Here is a 21,466-nt window from a genome sequence, read left to right on the forward strand (position 1 = left end):
GAGAGAGAGAGAGAGAGAGAGAGATGAGTGGAAACGAAGTTGGTACACTGTCCATTCTCTCTCTCTCTCTCTCTCTCTCTCTCTCTCTCTCTCTCTCTCTCTCTCTCTCTCTCTCTCTCGCCGTGAAAGAGAAGATGAAAAGGAAAAGAAATATTACGATCAGAAAAAAATTTAAGAGAAACTGAAGATGAAAGATGAAAAAGAAAACGAAGAAAAATCAGTAATAGTAGCAGTAGTAGTAGTAGTAGTAGTAGTAGTAGTAGTAGTAGTAGTAGTAGTAGTAGTAGTAGTAGTAGTAGTAGTAGTAGTAGTAGTGGTGGTGGTGGTGGTGGTAGTAGTAGTAGTAGTAGTAGTAGTAGTAGTAGTAGTAGTAGTAGTAGTAGTAGTAGTAGTAGTAGTAGTGGTGGTGGTGGTGGTGGTGGTGGTGGTGATGGTGGTTAAACAAAATTAGTTACGAAATACGAGAGAAAGAAGAGAGGCCACAATAGGAACAAGATCAGGAGGAGGAGGAGGAGGAGGAGGAGGAGGAGGAGGAGGAGGAGGAGGAGGAGGAGGAGGAGGAGGAGGAGGAAGAGGGGAGTCATTTATCAGGAGCGTCATCTCTTGGTTGTAATTGAGAGAGAGAGAGAGAGAGAGAGAGAGAGAGAGAGAGAGAGAGAGAGAGAGAGAGAGAGAGAGAGAGAGAGAGAGAGAGAGAGAGAGAGAGAGAGTCAGTGGCCCCTGTCGTTCCAGTCCTTTCCAGTCTTTTGCAGTCTTTCCAGATTACCCAAGTTTCGAGACCCACCCTAACACACACACACACACACACACACACACACACACACACACACACACACACACACACACACTTCTTTTTTTTTTTTTTTTTTTTTTTTTGCCTTTTTTCTGATCTTTTCCAGGTCTCATCGTCAAGATTTCTAAGCGGGGATGATTAGGAGGAGTCTGGCTTTGAAAGGAGCAGAGAGGAAGCGGGTCTCATTTTCCGGGTTTTCACACAGTTAATTCTACGCTGCTGACATGGATTGGCAACCTGTACGTGTGTGTGTGTGTGTGTGTGTGTGTGTGTGTGTGTGTGTGTGTGTGTGTGTGTGTGTGTGTGTGTGTGTGTGTGTGTGTGTGTGTGTGTGTGTGTGTGTGTGTGTGTGTGTTTTTCTAAAGCAATACTAACAATCTCTATAATGATAATTTTAATATATTTTATCAACAAGTTCGTCTTTCTCATCAAAATAATCATATTATCAGACACAGGCAGAGAGAGAGAGAGAGAGAGAGAGAGAGAGAGAGAGAGAGAGAGAGAGAGAGAGAGAGAGAGAGAGAGAGAAGAGAGAGAGAGAGAGAGAGAGACAGACAGACACAAGAGAAACATCCAGCCCCCACCCCCCCCCCCACACACACACAGGCACACACAGGCACCTTACGCAGCGAAAGAGAAGAAAAAAATATAGCAGGAAAGAACACGTTTATATTTTTAGATGCGCTCAAAAAGTGAGGATGGTTGTCATTAAGGCGGTGGTGGTGATGGGAAGAGCCGTGTCCGTGGTGATGAAGCTCTCTCACTCCCTCTCTCCCTCCCCCTCCTCTCTCTCTCCTCTCTCTCTCTCTCTCCTCTCATCTCTCTCTCTCTCTCTCTCTCTCGCATCTCTCTTATCCTTGAAATCTTTCCTATGAATCTCTTTTCCTTTCTTTCTCTATTTTTTTTTCTTTCTCTTGTTTCTCCTTCAATTCTTCCATCCATCCCTTTCCTTCTGTCTCTCTTTCTACGTACTCTCCTTTCCTCGCGTCCCTCCTTCTATCCTTTCATCTTTTCCACTGAGTCACCCTTTTCCTTCCTCTCTCTCTCTCTCTCTCTCTCTCTCTCTCTCTCTCTCTCTCTCTCTCTCTCTCTCTCTGTGTCCCTTCCTATTCTTCTCTCCTATTTCTCCATCCTTTTCCCTGAATTTATCTGTTTCCTTGAGTTTTTCTCTTCTCACTTTTTCCTTACATTCTTCCTTCTTTTCCTTTTTTTTTCTAATTCCACCTTCTTTTATCCTTACTTCTTTTTACTCCTTTCCTTTCTTTTTTCCTCCTCGCGTTCTTCCTTTTCTCTCTATTTCTCTCTTCTTTCCTCTATCTTTCAATAACTTTTATCCTTTGCTCCTCTCTCTCTCTCTCTCTCTCTCTCTCTCTCTCTCTCTCTCTCTCTCTCTCTCTCTCTCTCTCTCTCTCTCTGCTATTCCTCTCTCTTATCTAAGTCCCACTAAGTATTATTCTTCCTTTTATTGCTTTGTTTGGGCTGACTCCTATCATTTGGTTTCCTTATCTCCCTCATCACACCCTCTCTCTCTCTCTCTCTCTCTCTCTCTCTCTCTCTCTCTCTCTCTCTCTCTCTTCTCTCTCTCTCTCTCTCTTTCTCGTACTGCTAGTTTTCGCTCTCTTGATTTTTTTTTTATTTCTAATGTATAATTTCTTGATGTGTAAACTTAAGGGAAACTTTAAAAATTGGAAAAACTTTAATAGGAGGAAGAAAAGTAGAGAAAACTTGCACTCAGAAATTAACTTAAATGACTAAGTTTTTTTTTTTTTTTTTTGAGGAATATTCCAGGTGATATTTTTGTCATGGCAAAATAAGATACGTCAATTCTGAGTGATTTAATATACTTGCTGTTAATTTTTTTTTATGTGTTGTTATTTCTCCTACTCCATCTATCCATTATGAATTATTTGTTCCTTTATTGCAATATTACACTATGGTTATTACTGTATTACTAGAAATATACTGTTCATATACTTTTCCTATTCATTGCGTATTTTTTTTTTTCAGTGTTATATCTGATATTTACTATTCATAACCTAGTTAATCCCATCACCATTACCACCAGCATCACCAGCACCACCATCAGCATCACTACCACCAGTACCATCATTACCCTATCACCATCAAATATATCATCATCATCATCATCATCATCACCACCACCACCACTACTATACAGCTCAAAAAGAGAACAGTATATTCATCACATCACAGTAAAATATCCCCCATTACTTATGAATACACCACCACCACTCCACTAATACCCACGCCGGTGGCTGGCTTATGAGATGGTCAATCGGGTAGTTAGAGGTAGTTAGGCAGTGAGGCAGGCCGGGGCGTGATTAGCAATAGTTACCGCAATGACGTCACAGGAAGTGGAGAGAGGTGGCGTGGGAGGGTGCACAGGGAATGAAGGACAGGGGGAGTATGGGGTGGGGAGGAGTCATACAACAGAGAGAGAGAGAGAGAGAGAGAGAGAGAGAGAGAGAGAGAGAGAGAGAGAGAGAGCCGCGCCATGAGTCACGAAGGTTTAAGGTCGAAGGTAGGAGGGAAGGTAACAGTGTAGCAAGAGTCAACAGCATTACAGGAACAAAGACAACGAGCAAGGTCGACCTTCGCGAAGAAATTCTTCTTAATTTTCGTAATCTGGAATGACCTGTAGATATCATGAACTGAAAACATTGGAGAATATTTCCTCTCTTGAAAGGTTGTTAGTTTTGTTCCACGAATATTTCATAATCTTTTATAACAATTGCAAGAATACCTTAAATTCGCGAGAAGGAAGAACATGGGAGACCCAAGCGCTCAGCATCTTGCAGTTTTGAGAGGCTTATTATCTGTTGCCATAATAGTTACACTATATCTCATGGTAATATATATTTTCCTTAGAGAGCACATCAACCAAGCCTATTAACGGTGAAATAAGTGCATAGATTAGTGGAGAATAGGAATTGGCAGATAAGCAGCCTTTCGACAGAAGGCTGCCAAAGTATTGTGCAAACAAAGGCATGTCACACGATAGATACTAGCTTGTAGTAACAGCTGTAAAACAAAATTACATGCATACAGGTTGGGATGTAGGCAGAGCCTACCCCACCACACACCAACCTGGGCCCTCTATTCAGCAGCAAAGGACATGATGTAATCCTCCTTCCTTTTTTTTTATTTTACCAAATTCTAGCCAAGACAAGTATACCTACAATAATTGCAGACAAGTCAACAAATCACTTATCTTTCAGAGTAGGCTGTGTTGAGCTGGGGCTTAAGGCTACAGGTGTACCCCTTGCAGTATTAGTATTGCAATTCTCTCTCTCTCTCTCTCTCTCTCTCTCTCTCTCTCTCCTCTCTCTCTCTCTCTCTCTCTCTCTCTCTCTCTCTCTCTCTCTCTCTCTCTCTATATATATATATATATATATATATATATATATATATATATATATATATATATATATATATATATATATATATATATATATATATATATATATCACACACCACTACTTAGGGGCATGGCAAATAAAATTTTATAGTTTATCACATCACAGCCAATCATGAATAACGCTCATCATGGCCTGAAATGGTTTAGCTACAGGAGTCCACATCTTGAGAACAGTAATACTAATAATGCTAGGGATGCTCCTGTAGCCTAAACACCAACACAACACTGACAACTCTCCGAGACGATAACTTATCTTGTAGAGAAAGGAGGAAGAGGAACACATGAACACAAAGAAAAACAAACAGCATCCCTGTTGATCCTTATCGGGCTGTTTATGCGCGGGATGAAATTTAGCATATGTATAATACGATGAAAAATGATGGCAAGGAGGAGGAGGAGGCGAAGACGTAGGAGGAGGAAGTGGAAGATGTGGTAGTGATGATGATAAGGCGATTATAATTAAAATAAAGCTATTTATATAACACCGATAAGAACATTTAAAAGGAAACACGTTACGTAAAATTAAGGGATATTTAAAGGATCAAAGTTTAAGGAAACGGAGATTTAAGGAAGATATTGAAAGGGTCTCGCCACCAGCATCACTATCACCATCACCTCACTTCATTTCACTTTTAATTAACACTTACCACACTCCATCGCCGTCTCAGCACTACCGCCGCAGTGCTACGATCATTAGGCATCACCACACACCACCACAGCACGCAATAACACCGCAACATCACAGTGAAAAGTATTACATAAGCTTCCCGCCAGCACACCACCATTTCATTACGTGCTTCTGAGATCTCTGGCTCGAGGCGGTCTTCTAAAAGACCCTAAGAATTATCTAACTAAAAATTGAAGCTCTGCAATACGTTATGTCATTCTGAACTAGTACTGGGTAAGTGAAAATTGCTTATCAATTTCTTTTTAACGGGGTTTGGGTTGTTTTCAAGGCTGGGAAGGATGTGATGTGAAAATTATTCGTGTTTTCCGATCACTGGCGCGGAGTAAAGGAACATCATGACGTCACAGTAACAGAAGAACCTACCTACCACTGGGAAATATCGTACTTGTGTCGCCTCTTGTTTGATATTAGATTTACTTTATTGATTTGCATTAATATAACGTATACTGTTGTACGCTGTCGTATTTACAATATCAATGCAAATCTTCACCTGTCCTTCATTTTTCTCCTGATCTAATTCCTCTCCAAGCCTTCTCACCTATCTTGGCCATCTTCCTCACCTTTCTCTTCCTTTTCTCCTCTTTTCCCCTCCCTTCTAAAAGCTTTCTCTCCGTTTTTTTCTCTTTTGCTCTTCGTCGTCTTGGGCGGCCGCTGCACACCGTCTTGCCTTGCCAATATCACCAATACGGGCGCCAGCAGGGAGTCGTGCTCCTAATACCTCCCCTCACAAGCCAGCCACACCACACACAGGCAAAAACGCCCCTCCACCTTCTCCCACACACACACACACAGAATGCACGCTAAAGACTCGTTCTCTCACACAGGCGTTCGCTGGCCCCACAACATTTGGACGGAAGCAGGTATAAGCTGGTATAGTCATGTCTCTGTAGCGACAGGAGGGAAGGGAGAAGGGACAGGAAAGAACATATGCGCACTCATGTATATTTTTAGTCAGGAAGTAGGTAAAGGAAGGTATAAGCTGGTATAGTCATGTTTCCACAACTTTCTCATGATGCTACAACGACAGGAAGGGAGGGACTGGAAGGACGGAACACACACACACACACACACACACACACACACACACACGTAAAGTTTGGCTAGTAAGGAAACTCAGATGAAACGTAACTTTTTTCTCTCTAATGTTTCAACTAAAAAATGGAAAAAGGAAGACAAGAACGCGTATACACTCACGTATGTTTAAGTTAGTAAGGAAACTCAAGACGAAGCGTAACTTTTTTTTTTTCTCTCTAATGTTCCAACTTGGGTCTTGGTAGAAAACTGTTATCTACTTGTTTGATTACTTTCTTTGAGGACGGAGGGAGTGTAAATGATAGCACGAGTTATGTACCTTAGTTTCACGACTTGTTATCTCACTACTTCACTTCACACAGTTCTCATTTATACAAAACACAAAAGAATCGTCATAAGCATCCAGAAATTATGTTGAGGAAATGAACTTTATAAATCACTAAGACTCGTATTCTTAAACACTTCGGTCTTTTATTAGAACTATTTACAAAGGCCACAGAGATGATCCGTCATGTTATCTTGAGTGTTCTTTCCCAACGAGGCAGAATCTTTGCTAAACCATCAATGAAATCATGAAAACATTTTTGAAAATGCAAAAACTTCCACTGGGGTCTGAAAAATTGTCGAGATAAGATCCAGAACTGAGAATACGACCTTAAATTTATGTCTTAGTCTTCTTTCTTCCTCTTCGTTCCCTTCTATCACTAGCGTCATGGAAATATCCTTGAAAACTGCAAAAACTTCCACTAGAGCCTGAAAAGTCGAGATAGATCCTAAACCTATGAAAATAACTCAAATCTACGTCTTATTTTTCCTTTCCTTCCCTTCGTCTCCTTCCTCTTCCATCTCCTCCCCGTGTCGTTCCTCCGGTGAACACAGCCAGCCACTCATCCCCTGCTGCGCCTCCTTCTTCCCCGTTGCCTTGACATCCCCTCTTCAGTCTTGAGTTCCTGGTGCCGTAGCTCTTAATGACTCAGTGACTGCCTCTCTTTACTTGATTGTTTGTGTTTTCTTGCTTTGTTCACTTATCTTACCTCGCCAGTACCCAAGACGCGTCTTCTGAACAACAGTGAAGTGTTGGATTTGTGGGTTTGGTTTGGTTTAATTAATTCGGTTAAGTTAAGTTAGACTGGGTTTATTTGGGCGTCAGGTTTGGCTTTGGTTGGGTTTGGTTGAGTTAATTTTCGATAGGTCAGGTTAGATTGGATTTTCGTTAGGTTTTGGTTGCGTTTGGTTAGGTTAGATTCATTTTTGGTTAAGTTAGATTTTGATTAAGTTCATTTGGTTTAGATTTGGTTATGTTAACTTAGGATTTAGTTAGGCTAAGTTTTGGTTAGGTTAATAATACCTTCTGGGACTCTGTGCTATGAACTGGTTTGTGGCTTTCTTCTCTCTACACAACCATTAAGAAAGTATTACCTATGTTGTAGCGTTCCCTGTGGTGGTTTTCCTTCCTTCCTGCTGGCGGGGACTCCGGGGCTCAGTATCGGCCGCGTGCAGGTGAGGCGAGACAAGCTGAGTGGCTGCAGTGAAGCTGGGAGCGGCTCGGGATTGCTCGAACCGGAACAATGCATATATCATTCTCTCTCTCTCTCTCTCTCTTTCTCTCTCTCTCTCTCTCTGGGTCACCATAACTCTTACCTTCTACTGTCTCCTCTCAACTTGTGTTCCTCGCTTCCCGGATGAGTAGTAAGCTGAAATTATTCGAATGTTTCACTGATGCCACATCAAAGAACAGTGAAATGTGCTGGGAGTGAGTGGCAGAGGGACTTCACCTGCTGCTGTTAGGTGAGGTTCAGAAGACAAGAGGTTGTTCTCAGATAGGGTTTATTATGTACTATGCACTATGAGTGAATGACTACTAAGGAGAAGACAAAAAGTAGTTTTCATTTAGTCTTTACTTTATAATGTGAGTGACTTTTACCTGCTATTACGTAAGGTTCAGAAGACAAGAGGCAGTTTTCAGCACGTCTGCATTATGAACTCTTCCACCTGCTAATATTAAGCAAGGTTCATAAGACAAGAAGCAGTTTTCAGTTAGTCTTTATTGTCAACACAAGACACTTCAGGTACAGATTACTAGAAATCAGGAGACAACCTGTACGCACGCTAGCCACCAGGCCCGGGGCGCCCCTCGCCGCCTGCCTTGGAAGACGGGCAAAGTGATAAGTCAACAAACTCAAAGTAGATCCCTAGCGGAGGAAGGAAACCCGAGGCCGCCCTTCCTAGTGGCGGGGGAGAGACAGGACAGTCAAGGCCGGCCACGCGTCACTCGGGCTTGGTCATCACTCGCTTCTAGTGCCATCCCAGGGTTCGATTCCCGGTGATAACTTTCTCTAGAGCAACGCATCACTCCAGACCAGACTCTCAGTGTCCCATGATGCCCCGGAGAGGAAAATAACACTGGGGAATAATGCGGGTCTTGGTAATTACTCGCTTGTTTACATAGTCTCCTCCCAGGGTTCGATCCCCGGCAATGATCTCTAGCCTAGCTTCCCAGTGTTTCATGACGCTCCGAAAAGGGACATCAGGTGACCACGCATGTTTATCTAGTGTCCTCCCACGGTTCGACCCCAGGCAGTAACTTAATCCATGCCAACTGATCGCCCCTCAGTGTTTCCGTGACGCGCCGGGGGGTGGGGGGAAACACCGGGGAATGATGCGCCTCCACACACGCCGCCCTTTGAAAGAAACTACCAACCAAACATCACGAAGGAGTCAGGTGGAGAGCTAGGACACAAGTTTGGCTGAGGGGGAAACACACACACACACACACACACGCGCACACGAGGACACACTTAGCTATGTACACGAGATATGTACACCCTCACACTAGAGTAGTCATAGTCTGTGTTGCGACATGCATACATACACACGTCATATACATAGTAGTAATAGTAGTAGTAGTAATAGTAATAATTGGCATCCTATCATTGGGAAAGATATAATAATCATCTGCAGCACAAAATGTATGTATAGTTCATGTATAATACAAACACTAACTTGGAAAGAACTCCAATATGGCACTAAGTATTATGGGTTCTCCTCCCCCGTGAGAACAGCACGAGGGAGAAGGAGAAGGGTCGAGAACACGCTGAGAACACGCTCAGAACACGCTGGGTCGCCGCGAGGGAGGCGGGTTGGTGCACACTTCCATGGTCTCACACAACAGTCACAGGCGTCCAAGCAGAAACCAGTCCTCACTTTTATAGCTTATTTAAACCACCACGTCTTTTCTGCATTTTAAAGTCCCCTAATGGAAACCGGTCCTCAGTTTGTCAGCTATTTAATCCACCAAGTCCTAACAAGTGTATAGTCTTTGGTGCTTAACATAAAACTGATTTAAAAGTCCTCTGTTTACAGCTATTTCAACGAAAGTTCTAACACGCGTACTGTCTTTAGGTCTCAAATAGAAACCACTTCAGTTTCCCATCTTCTATTCGTCGTCGCCTTCGTCATGTCGTCTACGAGTGACGGAACGGAAAAGTCCAATGGAAAGAATTTACCGGAATACAATAAAAAGGTAAGAGATCCCACGAAACACATTCCCAGAAGAAAAAAGTCCTAAGAAAGATATTACTGGAACCGAAATAGTCTGAAAAAAAGGTTCAATAAATTCATCCCAGACGCAAAAAAAGTGGAAAATGGCTCGAGAAACTTAACCAAGGAGTAAAACAAGTAAAAACGAGACCAATAAACTTTCCTTGATAACAAAAAAAAGGTCAGAAAGCTCCAAGAAACAACATCCAAGGCCAGAAAAGTCAGATTCACCAGAAATACATGCTAGAAACAAAAAAAGAATAAAAAAGAACTGAGAAACAAAAAAAAAAACAGGAAAAGATAAAACTAATTCCCAATAAAGAAAGAAAAGTCAAAAGAGGGATCTCAAAAAACAGATCTCAGGAACAAAAACAAAAAAAGACCATCCCTAAAAAAAGAAAAAAAAAACTCAGTCACATTCACGAATAAAAAAAAGTAAAAAAAATGTAAGGTCCCCAAAAGAAGAGAAATCGAAAATGAAAAAAGAAAAGTTTCCTGGAGCAAGTGAAGTAAAGGGAAGGGGGACGACCTCTCAGGAACGACCCACGACTCACGGCGGAACAGGACGACGACTTGTTATAGACACACGACCAGTAGCCAGTCAGTTCCGCTCCCCCGCAGGCACGATGTGACGACCCGCGCAGTGTATGATCACTTTCCTGGGTGCCACAATCTTAGTGTGCACATTGTTTCGTGTACGTGTGGCGATTGCCGGACACACACACACACACACACACACACACACACAGTAACCTTAATTATAAGTTACCCGCTAGGAAAAGTACTCTGTTTTAAAACGAGAACATTATCATCATCATCATCATCATCATCATCATCATCATCATCATCATCATTATTATCGTCATTATTATCATTATCATTATTACGTATTACTCAAGGAAGGAGTACACACACACACACACACACACTCTTTCTCTCTTGGCTGCTCGGTTTAATTCTTGTCCGCCTTCCTAGTGACACTGGGTTCGATGTTTCGCGGAAGCCAGAACACTTAATTAAGGTAACAAAGACTCTTTCACTTACAGTAGTAGTATAATACAAAACCAAACCAACAAACTAATGAACAAACGAGGATGCTCTCTCTCTCTCTCTCTCTCTCTCTCTCTCTCTCTCTCTCTCTCTCTCTCTCTCTCTCTCTCTCTCGCTCTGTTAAGAACAATAGAAAATTAAACCTAACAAACCCACAAACCACTAATGAATCATCTACAGGTAAACTACAGCCCCTTTAGAGCACCTGGCGGGCCCTACAGAGACAGAAACCCCAGCAGGAGAAGAAATCCCAAAAACCAACTTCTGTGGGAGTGGCGAGAGTGCGAGGCGAGGAGAGAGGACAGTGAGGCCAGGAGTGCGGGGCTGCGGTACCTCGACCCTCTCGGGGAAGGCGATGACGAGGAGGGCGACGGTAAGAGAGATTCGAATCCTAAGTTTGGTTTCTGTAACATCTTGGTCGTTTGCTGTTGGTGCGTCGTTTGGCTTCGCTGGGACGCCTTACGGTGCTCCTCGAAGTCGTTCTTGAGTGGTGGTGCGGCCTCTGTGTGGTCGTCGTGTGGGAAAAGGAAGATGGGTGTGAGTAGGCGTGTTTTATTGATGATGGAGAGGGGAGTGTTGTGGTAGTCGTGATAATGGGAGAAAGAGGGAGTTGAATAGAAGTTACGATAGTGGGGAAGGGGGAGAAGTAATGGTTTCGTGGTGATAATGGAGGGAGGGGAAGTGTGAGGTGTGGTGGTGGTGGTGGTGAGCGGAGGTGAGTAAAAGGTTTGGCGGTGATGGGAAGAGTATGGGGGGTGGTGGTCGTGATGGTAGAGAGAGAAGACGAAGGTGAGTTGAAGGTAGGTGAAGAAATGATGAAGGCGATGTTGTGATGCTGGTAGTGAGGGATGGAAGAAGAAAAAAGAGAATGGAAGAAAGTTAGAAAGATGAGTTAGTGGCGGAGAAAAGAGAAACGCCAGTAGATGGTGTAAAAATAAAAGGAACAACAGCACTGTGATGATGGCGGAGGAAGGGGACAAAAAACAAGAAACAAAAGAAAAGGAAGGGATAAGGCAGAGAGAACACCTAAGAAAACATCCTAAACATCCTGCGCGCGGACTTAAACTTGTAACGAAGGATAATTAAGGAAAATATGTTTCAGGAAGGAAGGGAAACTTTGTGTGACAAGACTTTCAGCGCCGCCAGACTACGCGAAACAAACGGCGTGAGAGGAACTGAGGGAGGCGGGACTGCAGCGCGGCGCGGGGAAATGCCTTAAGAAACACAGCTAATGGTGAAAGTTTGGTTTAATTCACTTAGATGCGAATGAAAAACAAAGTAATTTTCCGCAGATTATGGGGACGAGTTGGAACGGATAAGTTGTAGGAAGGAATGAAGCATGAGGAGGAGGAGGAACGTACATTAGAATATAGATGATGTGAAACTAACTAAATAAATAGAAAACAAAGTATCGTCTTCATATTACTGGAAGGAGTTAGAACAGATAAGTTGCAGGAAGGAAATGGAGGAGGAGGAGGAGAAGGAGGAGGAGGAATGAAGATTACAATAAAGATGATAATATATGCAATTAAATGATCTAACACATAATTAATAAGAATAAGGTAAATAAGATCAGGCAAAAATCACCGTAATCATCAATTTTTACCATTTCTATCACTCCAGTTAACAGCAGAAATTACGGGCCAGATTAAGTTAGGTTAGGTACATAAGCCATAACAAAACTAACATAACTATCAAGGCTTATCAGAGGTCTTACTGTAGTTGACATCAAGTATAGCGGGTTACGTTAGGTCAGGTTAGGTAAGGTTAAGTAAAGTAAGGTTAGATTAGGTTAGGTTTCCATCACATCTTACCGTTGGTCTTACTCCAGTTGACGGCAGGTATCGCGGGCTTGCCAACGCTGCTCTCCTTGTTCTCAAAGCCTCCCTTGTTGAGAGCGTTGCGGTTACTGGGCACCACTCCTGTGTCCGACACCCTCACCACCTGCTCCGCCCCGCCCTGGCTGTTGTTGGCAATGCAGTTGTACTTCCCGATGTCACTCTTAGACACGCGCTGGATTGTCAGAAGCATGTGAGTCTTGTACTTCTGTGAGCCTTCCACCTCCTTCACCTCATACCTGCGTGTGGATAAGTGAGAGGGGATACGTGAGTGGGTGGATAAGTGGGTTTGTGGGTTTGTTGAATGGGTTTGTGTGTGTAGGAGGTGCTTTTCGTGTTTTTTGGGTGTGTGATTGTGTTTTCTGTGTTTGGTTTGGTTTGGGTGTGTGTGTAGTTAGTGGTACATTGACGGCGTGCTGGAATGTGTTTATGTTGGGAGCAGCACACACACGCACGCACGCACGCGCACACATACACGCACACGCACACACACACACACACACACACGTAAAAACAAAGCAATTTACAAATCAATACATCAACTCAACATTCATCATTCCACACACACACACACACACACACGTACCGACTTTACCAACCGTCCAAAAACAGAACAGCCCATTTTTATTGTCCTGATGAGAGAGAGAGTGGAAAACAACACACACACACACACACACACACACACACACACACACACACACACATATCAATACACCATTTGTTTCTCTTGATTCTCTTTAATATAAGCTCCATCGTGAAAGAAAATTGCGTGTGTGTGTGTGTGCGTGTGCGTGTGTAATCCGCGTAGGCTGAAAAATCTGTTACATGTAAAAAATATTAAAATCTCCCTCAATTTTACTCTCACACACACACACACACACACACACACACACACACACACACACACACACACACACACAGTATTCCCACCACCACCATCACCACAAACTCTCGCTTACTTGTCATCAGAGTGCAGGATCTCAATGCCGTTTGGTCTCTTCCAGTAGTTGAGTCCCTTGGGCCACGCCTCTATGTAGCACTCGATGGTCACGTCCTGGCCCAGGGGCACGCCGACTAGCTGGTGGGGCACGTACACGGTGGGCAGGACTGTGGGAGGGGGAGGTGGAGGTTGAGGGCGGGGAAGGATGGGGGAATAAGAGTGTTGTTATATTTTGTCTGCTTGTTTTGTCTTATCTTTAATTATTCTTTTCTATTTTCTTTTTCAACAATCCATTTTTTTTTTTTACCCTTCTCTCTGTTACCTTCTCAACCTGTCAACCAACCGATCAGTCACTGCTTTACACTCAATCAGTCAGTCACTCTCCTTCGTCAGGCAGGTACTCACATCTAATGACCACATCGATGCGTTTACTGACGGAGGGCGGCACGCCGTTGGACGCAATGCAGAGGTAGGCGCCCATGTCCGTCCTGCTCACTTTGGACAGGTGCAGGAGTGGCCCAGGGGCTTCCTTCACTAGGGCGTGGGAAGAGGCAGAGGCACGGAGGTGAGTGTCTGAAGGAGGGTGGGTTAGGTTAGGTGTATATGTGTTTGTGTGTGTATGTGTGGGTGTGTATGTGTGGATGTGGGTGGGTGGATGTGGGTGGGTGGATGTGGGTTTCTTTTTTTCATGGGTTTATATCATATATGGAATTATAACGTCTGTTTTATTATTATTATTATTATTATTACTATTATTATTATTATTATTATTATTATTGCTATTGTTATTGTTCTTTATTTATCTACTTACTGCAGGTGTGTTTACTTTTATCTCATGTATTTCTTCGACTCTCTTCTCCCTTCTCCTCCTCCTCCTCCTCCTCCTCCTTCTGCTCCTCCCTCCACTTCACAGCCCAAACTTTTCTCTTATTCACTCAAGTAATTTAATAACAACTTAAATTACTTAAAATGTGTTGAATATTTTTCTTCTGATTCGGTTTGCTACACTTTTTATGCACACACACACACACACACACACACACACACACACACAAATTAACTATAATGGATGATAAACTTAAGGAATGATGGATGACTGGAAAATTACTGAAAATAACAAACAAATAACCAATAACTTGCTAATGGATGAGAAGGAAGCCCTTACCAACAACTTCTAAATGCCTGGTAACTTACTGGTGGATGTGAGATTAACCCTGATGTCACTCTTGTCCTCCCTCCGCCACATGATGCTGGGGACTGGCGAGCCGCGAGCACTGCACACTAGAGTCACGTCCATGCCCTCCTGCAGCGTCACGTCGTCACTGCTCATCTCGTCCTTGATGTAGGGAGGCACTGGAAGGGAGACGAGGGGTGGCATCAGTACACATCAGAGATTAAGCTGTCTGTTCGCTCTCTGCCTCCCAATTGTAAAAAAAACAGTGAGCAAGAATTAAGAATTAACCCGTGTTTCCTCACCAACTCTGCCTCACAATTACAAAAGAAAAAAAAATAAGGAATTAAGAGTTAACCCCTGTTTCCATACCATTTCTGACTCCTAATTACGAAAGAAAGAAAAAAACATAAAGAAGAATAAAGAGTTAACCCGTGTTTCCTCACTAACTCTGCCGCAATTGCAAGAAACCAGCAGTAACAACTCAAGAATTAACCAACTTCTCACCGACTCCTCCCCACACTCACCCACAACACTGACATGCCCCGTCTGGCTGATAGCGGTGGCTGTGTTGATCTGACACATGTAGGTCCCCGCGTCACCAGGCCTCACGTCCTTGATGGTGAGGTACCACGTGCGGTGACCGTCGTGTGAGACTCCAATGCGGTCGTTTCGCGTGATAACGTGGTTGCCGACTGTCAGGATGGCCGATCTGTCCTGCTGGATCCACGCGAGCTGGAGAAGAATAGTGAAAGTGTTAGGTTGTGTTTGGTTTACACGAAAAACAGAAAAAAGGAGAAGAAAACAGACAAAAAAGATTGAATAAGTAGCAGTGGTATGTAGTGGAGGTCGTTACTTCACAGAGTGCCTTCATTAATAACTAAGGAAAGACATCAAGAGAGACACGAGTGAGACAAGACACGAAGGAAGCACGCGACACTTCACACGCTCCTCACTTCATTAAGGATAAGGTGTCAGAAGAACCCAGGAAATAAAAGAGAGTTAGAGATAAGTGCACGTAACTTAAGTGGTGATAAAACAAGAGACAAAAAAATAAAATAAAACACCGAAAAAATCCACAAAGGGAATGATAAAACAGAAAGAAGTATTATGTATTCTCTCACACGCATACACACACACACACACACACACACACACACACACACACACACACACACACACACACACATACACACACACACTGGTTGGGGTAAATAATTTTGGTACCGGTAATTCTTCATCTAGAAAGTTATGGAAAAAAAAAGGGTGGATGGGAAAAAAAATTGCAGAGGAAAATATACGAAGTGAATAAAGTTTTTTTCTTCTTTTTGAGGTTATCTATGCATCTTTGCTATTGTTGTTGTTGTTGTTGTTGTTGTTTTCGTTCTTATTTTTGTCCGTTTTCTTGTTCTTATTCTTGTTCTTTTTCCTCCCCTTCTTGTATTTCTGTTCTTCTTCACCTGTATATTCTTCTTTCTCCTCCACCACTACCACTACCACCACCTTCTTCGTCAGCGTCGTCGGCAGACAGACAGAAGCCCGGGGAATCAGGCCGCGTTTGGCTTCCATTGCATTGCCTTCACGCCATTGCTGGCATTCCCTCAGGCAACCTATTTTTCCGAGTGCCAGGCTGCATTACGGGGCGTCTGTGTGGCGGGATTACGTCTCCTGCCTCTCTCTTGCCTCTTATTTCTACTTCTCTCGTGTTATTTTCTGTTATCTGGTGAATAGTATTTGTCTGTGTCTGTTTCTCTGTATGTCACGCATTTGTAGGGCTGTAGTACTGGTGGTGGTGGTGGTGCACACAGACAGACACACAGACAAATATACGGACAAACAGCAGACGTTTTTTTCACATATTTTCATTGCTATTTGCCAGAGCACTCCCTACACACACACACACACACACACACAGACAAACCAATGATATTCCCGCCGCCTCAGGTATTGACAGGTGTGCAAGAAGGTAATTATCTGTGCCTCATCGGACACCTGTACACTATCAGGTAACTCCCCTCCACCCATCCTCCACACTCCCTTCTCTCCTACTCCACTCCCCCTCCTCTGTCTCGTTTTGCCCATCAATCACCGGGGCATTCAAGGACAAGACTGGACAGGTGGGCCTCACTTCCCTTCCTCGCCGCCAGGTATTCGAGGCTATTAATTAGACTGCACAAGTATATCGTTTTCTTCATGTAGGAATTTTAAGGTAGTTATATTTTTCTCGTTTTCTTTCTAATTATCTTTAAAGATTTGTAATTTTGTAGTGTTAAATGTGTTAGGAGACTTGGCGGCACTTACTATACTATTAGTGCCACCATCACCACCACGTCTGTCTCTCTCTCTCTCTCTCTCTCTCTCTCTCTCTCTCTCTCTCTCTCTCTCTCTCTCTCTCTCTCTCTCTCTCTCTTTAACCCTCCTCCCACTTCCCCTTCCTACACTCACCCACTCCACACCTTCCCTAAAAAACCCATCACACCTGTTCAGTTTTTAACACCACAGCTGCTCTTGCCCCACACCTTCCCATGGTCGTCTCGCCGCCTCACTGCCCTGCCCAGTCACGCGAGGAAGTCCCGAAGCTAACACTAGTTCACTAACTGACTTCTTGCTGACTGGAGCTCGACTAAATCGAATCTCCACCCCTACAAACCCTACTGCCTCTTTTCTACTGATTCTAACACTCTCCTCACACTCTGCTAACTGTAAGTAACTCCTACTGACTAAAAACCTAGTAATATCCACTCGCCTGCAGGACTCGGCCAGCCAAACACACAACACGTCTGGACAGGAATCAGGTTAGGACAAAAATAGCCGCCCTGGTTGAGCTGTGTGTAAATTTAGTCTCATTTTAAAAAGGGAATATTATCGTAACGTACACAATTTGCCTTCTTAAACACCCCCAAGTCTTTCCCTCCCTTCCTTCCTTCATTCATTCATTTCTTTCTTCCTTGCCTCTCCCATCCTCTTCTTCGTGGTATTCCTCTTCCTTCTACTCTTCCTCCTCCTCCTCCTCATTCTCTAATTCCTTCTCCTCCTCCTATAATTATGTCGATTTTGGAGATTATTATTACCTTAAATTCTCCTCCTCCTCCTTTCACCAAAACGATGCAAAAAGAAACAGGGATGAAGAAATAAAGGAAGTCACGTGTGATGGAAAAGGAAAAATGGAGAGAGAGAGAGAGAGAGAGAGAGAGAGAGAGAGAGAGAGAGAGAGAGAGAGAGAGAGAGAGAGAGAGAGAGAGAGAGAAGGGATAATGGACAAATGGATACGAGGAAACACAGAAAAAGACAGACAAACGGAAGGTGAAAAAAGCCTTGTATACATAAACGGTTATGGGAATAATCATATTATGAAGTTATAAATAAAGTGTTTTATATATATATATATATATATATATATATATATATATATATATATATATATATATATATATATATATATATATATATATATATATATATATATATATATATATATATATATTGGTGGTCAGCGCCTGAAATTAGACGAAAGAGACCGCTAAACCTTAGGATTAAGAGCATGCCCTGATGGAAACATACCCACTCAAACCATAAAAACTTACTTAGGAAGAGAAATAGACCAGTTAAGAAATAAGAATAAAAAGTAAATTTAAATCTGGCCGGACTCTGACAAACCATCATGGCTGCCGCGGCGACCTCAGCGGAGGAGACGGCGGCCGCTCTGGCTTACTCGTTATTTGGGGGTTATTTATTCATTTTCAGGATTAATTTTGGCTGTGTGTGTGTGTGTGTGTGTGTGTGTGTGTGTGTGTGTGTGTGTGTGTGTGTGTGTGTGTGTGTGTGTGTGTGTGTGTGTGTTGTTGATGATGTTGATGTACTCTAAAGTACTCGTAAAACTATCCTGAGGCCTATTTGCACCCCGACCGACCTGTTTTAAGGATTGTCTGACTTGAGTACCATCAGCCCCAGTACCAAGTGACTGTAAACCGGAGAAGGAGGAGGAGGAGGAGGAGAAGGAGGAGGAGGAAGGCAGTCTCGGGAAGCAAAGAGATCAAGTATAGACAGCTCTTGAAGGGAAAGCTCTGGTCACCTGCGGAAGTTTTGGAAAGTCAGGTGTGTTGGAAAAGTCAGGTGTGTTGTTGGTGGTGGTGGTGGTGAATAACAAATAACAAGAAAAAATAGTTCTGTGTTTTCTCCCCTGAAAGAAATAAAAAAGCCGTTTATTCCTCACTTGACCAAATATTTTCTTGTCTTTTTTGTATCTTTTCATTAATGTTTTCTTGTTTTTTTTTATTATTTTTCGTGTATTTTCTATTTGCTAATATGCATAAAAACGTCTCATCTTTTTTACATTTTTTGTGTTAATTGTATTTTCATTGATATTTTCTTGTATTGATGATAATTTTTCTTGTATTTTATATTGATAATTCGTAAGGAGAGAGAGAGAGAGAGAGAGAGAGAGAGAGAGAGAGAGAGAGAGAGAGAGAGAGAGAGAGAGAGAGAGAGAGAGAGAGAGAGAGATAAACCCGAGGGGACAGTCAAACCACATCTACGCAACTTCCTTTCCCAAACTCTCTCTTTAATTTAACGTGCCTAAGTTATTTTTCTTGCGGCCAACTAAGAAATTCCACAAAGTTGTCGGAATGAAGGGGTATTATTTTTATTATTATTTATTTTTCTTGTCTCTCGTAGCCCAAGTTCATCATTTCCAGTCATCAAATGTGGACGATTTACGGAGCTTTGCATGGAGGAGGGGAGATGGTGGTGGTGGTGGTGATGGTGGTAGTGGTGGTGGTGGTGGTGGTGGTGGTGGAGGAAGAAGAAGAAGAAGAAGAAGAAGAAGAAAGGAAGAGGAGGTGGGGAGGTGGGGAAGGAGGAAGAGGACGAGGACGAGAAAAGAAGAAAAAGGAAGAGAAGGAAGAAGGGAGGAGGATGGAATGTAGTTAGACAGATAGTAGATATAGAGAGCGACTAACAGATAGATAGACATATTTATAAACAGACAGACAGACCGATAAATAAATGGATAGGTAAATAAATAAATACACTGATAGATATCCCATAAAAAATAACACGCCCGCATCTCCTCCTCCTCCTCCTCCTCCTCCTCCTCTGCCTCATCCTCCTCCTCCTCCAGAATTTATCGCGGTCAAAGAGAAAGCTTCACTCTCAGAAACTTTTCGCGTTTCTTCCACTGGGTGATGCTGATGTGAACGAGGTGGTGAAGTGATGTGGTGATGCTGTGATGTGGTGTGGTGAGGATGTTAGCTGTGATGTGGTGGTGGCATAGTGTTTGGTGTTGGTTGTGGTGGTGATGTTTGTGGTGATGCTGTGATGCGGTGTGGTGAGGATGTTAGTTGTGATGTGGTGGTGGCATAGTGTTTGGTGTTGGTTGTGGTTGTGGTGGTGATGTTTGTGGTGATGTTGTGATATTACGATGGGCGGTGTGTTGCTGTGGTCACGCTGTGGTGTTGCTGTGATGATATATTGATTCTGTACCCATAAAAACCGCATTAACTAGAAAGCACTGTATCTGTAATAGTGTTGCTGTACTATCCCCACACACACCCTGCTAAGCCACCTTCCCCTACACAAGCTCCACACATCACATCTTCGCCCCTTCGATCTCCCAACACACAAGGAACAAGTAAGAAGCATAAAGCCCCAAATTCCTTGACTCACTAGCAAATACCGTGTTATGATCCTCCTTTGTCTCCACCACCAGTTATTACACCCTTCGATCCTCCTTCAGTGATAGAAAATCGCAATATAAACGACTGGATTCCTCTCACAGGCTTAACAAAACGAGGACAGAGAATATTCCTTAGTTTATTTTTCTAACGCGTCATAAACTGCGGTACGTAATCCCTGTTTTTTCCAATAAGGGAAGAGAAGGGAAGGGAATGTAAAGAAAGTATAGACGATCGAATACTTTACACCACAAGGGATCAGGAGATGGAAATAAAGGGGATCTGATTCTTTAAAGGGTTTGCAAGTGGCGAGTGTTGATGCTCCTTTCTCTATCACACGTGGGGGATTACAGTGCGATTCTGCTTCCCCGATGGATTGTAAGGAGGATTTCAGACGAGGGTGCTGAGGGAGAAAGAGGAGGAGGAGGAGGAGGAGGAGGAGGAGGCTGCATGTGGTCATAGTTGTCGCAGAGGGAGGAAGAAAAAGAAAAATGCGAAGGGAGGATGGGAGAGAAGCAGGAAGAGGAGGAAGAAGAGGAAGCAAGGATGGACGCAGTGTGTAGTGGTGAAGGAGAGAGAGAGAGAGAGAGAGAGAGAGAGAGAGAGAGAGAGAGAGAGAGAGAGAGAGAGAGAGAGAGAGAGAGAGAGAGAGAGAGAGAGAGAGAGAGAGAGAGAAGGATATAGCATTGCAGAAGAGGAGGAAGAGGAAAAGAGGAGGAAGACGGATACAGTTGAGCAATGAATGAATGAATAAATTAATTAATGAATGAACGGATGAATAAGTGAATGAACACGTGAATGAATTAATGAATGAGTGACTGTATCTTCTTTGCATACATCAATAAACTACTTCTTCAGAGCATTCAATACTTTTATTATCATTCTCTATCAGTACTTATTCTGTTATACTCCTCTTCCTTCTTTCTTGTGATTTTCTTTTTCCTCTCCTTCTTCTCGTCCACCTTTTCTTCATTTCTTATTCTTCTGTCCTTATCCTCTCATCTTTTCTTCCTTCATTTTCTTTCCTACCCCTCAACAAAATAAATCCTTCCCTTTATATCATTCCCAGTATCTTTTTTATATCCTTCTACGTACGTATCCTTCGATCCTGTCCTCCACCACCACCACCACCACCACCACCACCACCACTGTACACCTCAATAGTAAACTTCTTCAATGTATTCCAGTCATGTTCTTCTCTTCTTCTGATCAACACCTCCTTTTCCTCCTCCTCCTCTTTCTTCTCCTCCTCCCCCTTAAGCACCAACAGACGTAGCAGCTTCTCTTCCCACTACTCTCTCTC

General features: G+C 43.0%; 1 protein-coding gene across 3 annotated transcripts in view; it reads right to left on the minus strand.

Moving 5' to 3' along the window:
* Nucleotides 1–7,979: 7,979 nt before the first annotated feature.
* Nucleotides 7,980–21,466, minus strand: part of LOC135090357 (lachesin-like) — a 248,722-nt gene continuing 235,235 nt past the window's right edge. For 2 of the 3 annotated variants that reach the window (XM_063987115.1, XM_063987117.1), the window contains 6 exons: nucleotides 15,019–15,226; nucleotides 14,515–14,673; nucleotides 13,726–13,893; nucleotides 13,340–13,487; nucleotides 12,357–12,619; nucleotides 7,980–11,044 (listed from right to left, as the gene is read on the minus strand). In XM_063987115.1, coding sequence (XP_063843185.1) covers nucleotides 10,758–11,044; nucleotides 12,357–12,619; nucleotides 13,340–13,487; nucleotides 13,726–13,893; nucleotides 14,515–14,673; nucleotides 15,019–15,226 — 1,233 coding nt within the window. In that variant the 3' untranslated portion in view covers nucleotides 7,980–10,757. The remainder of the gene's footprint in view (nucleotides 11,045–12,356; nucleotides 12,620–13,339; nucleotides 13,488–13,725; nucleotides 13,894–14,514; nucleotides 14,674–15,018; nucleotides 15,227–21,466) is intronic. The other variant, XM_063987116.1, reaches the window with a different exon arrangement.

The sequence above is a fragment of the Scylla paramamosain genome, chromosome 34, assembly GCF_035594125.1.
Source record: "Scylla paramamosain isolate STU-SP2022 chromosome 34, ASM3559412v1, whole genome shotgun sequence".
In the NCBI taxonomy this organism is placed as follows: domain Eukaryota; kingdom Metazoa; phylum Arthropoda; class Malacostraca; order Decapoda; family Portunidae; genus Scylla; species Scylla paramamosain.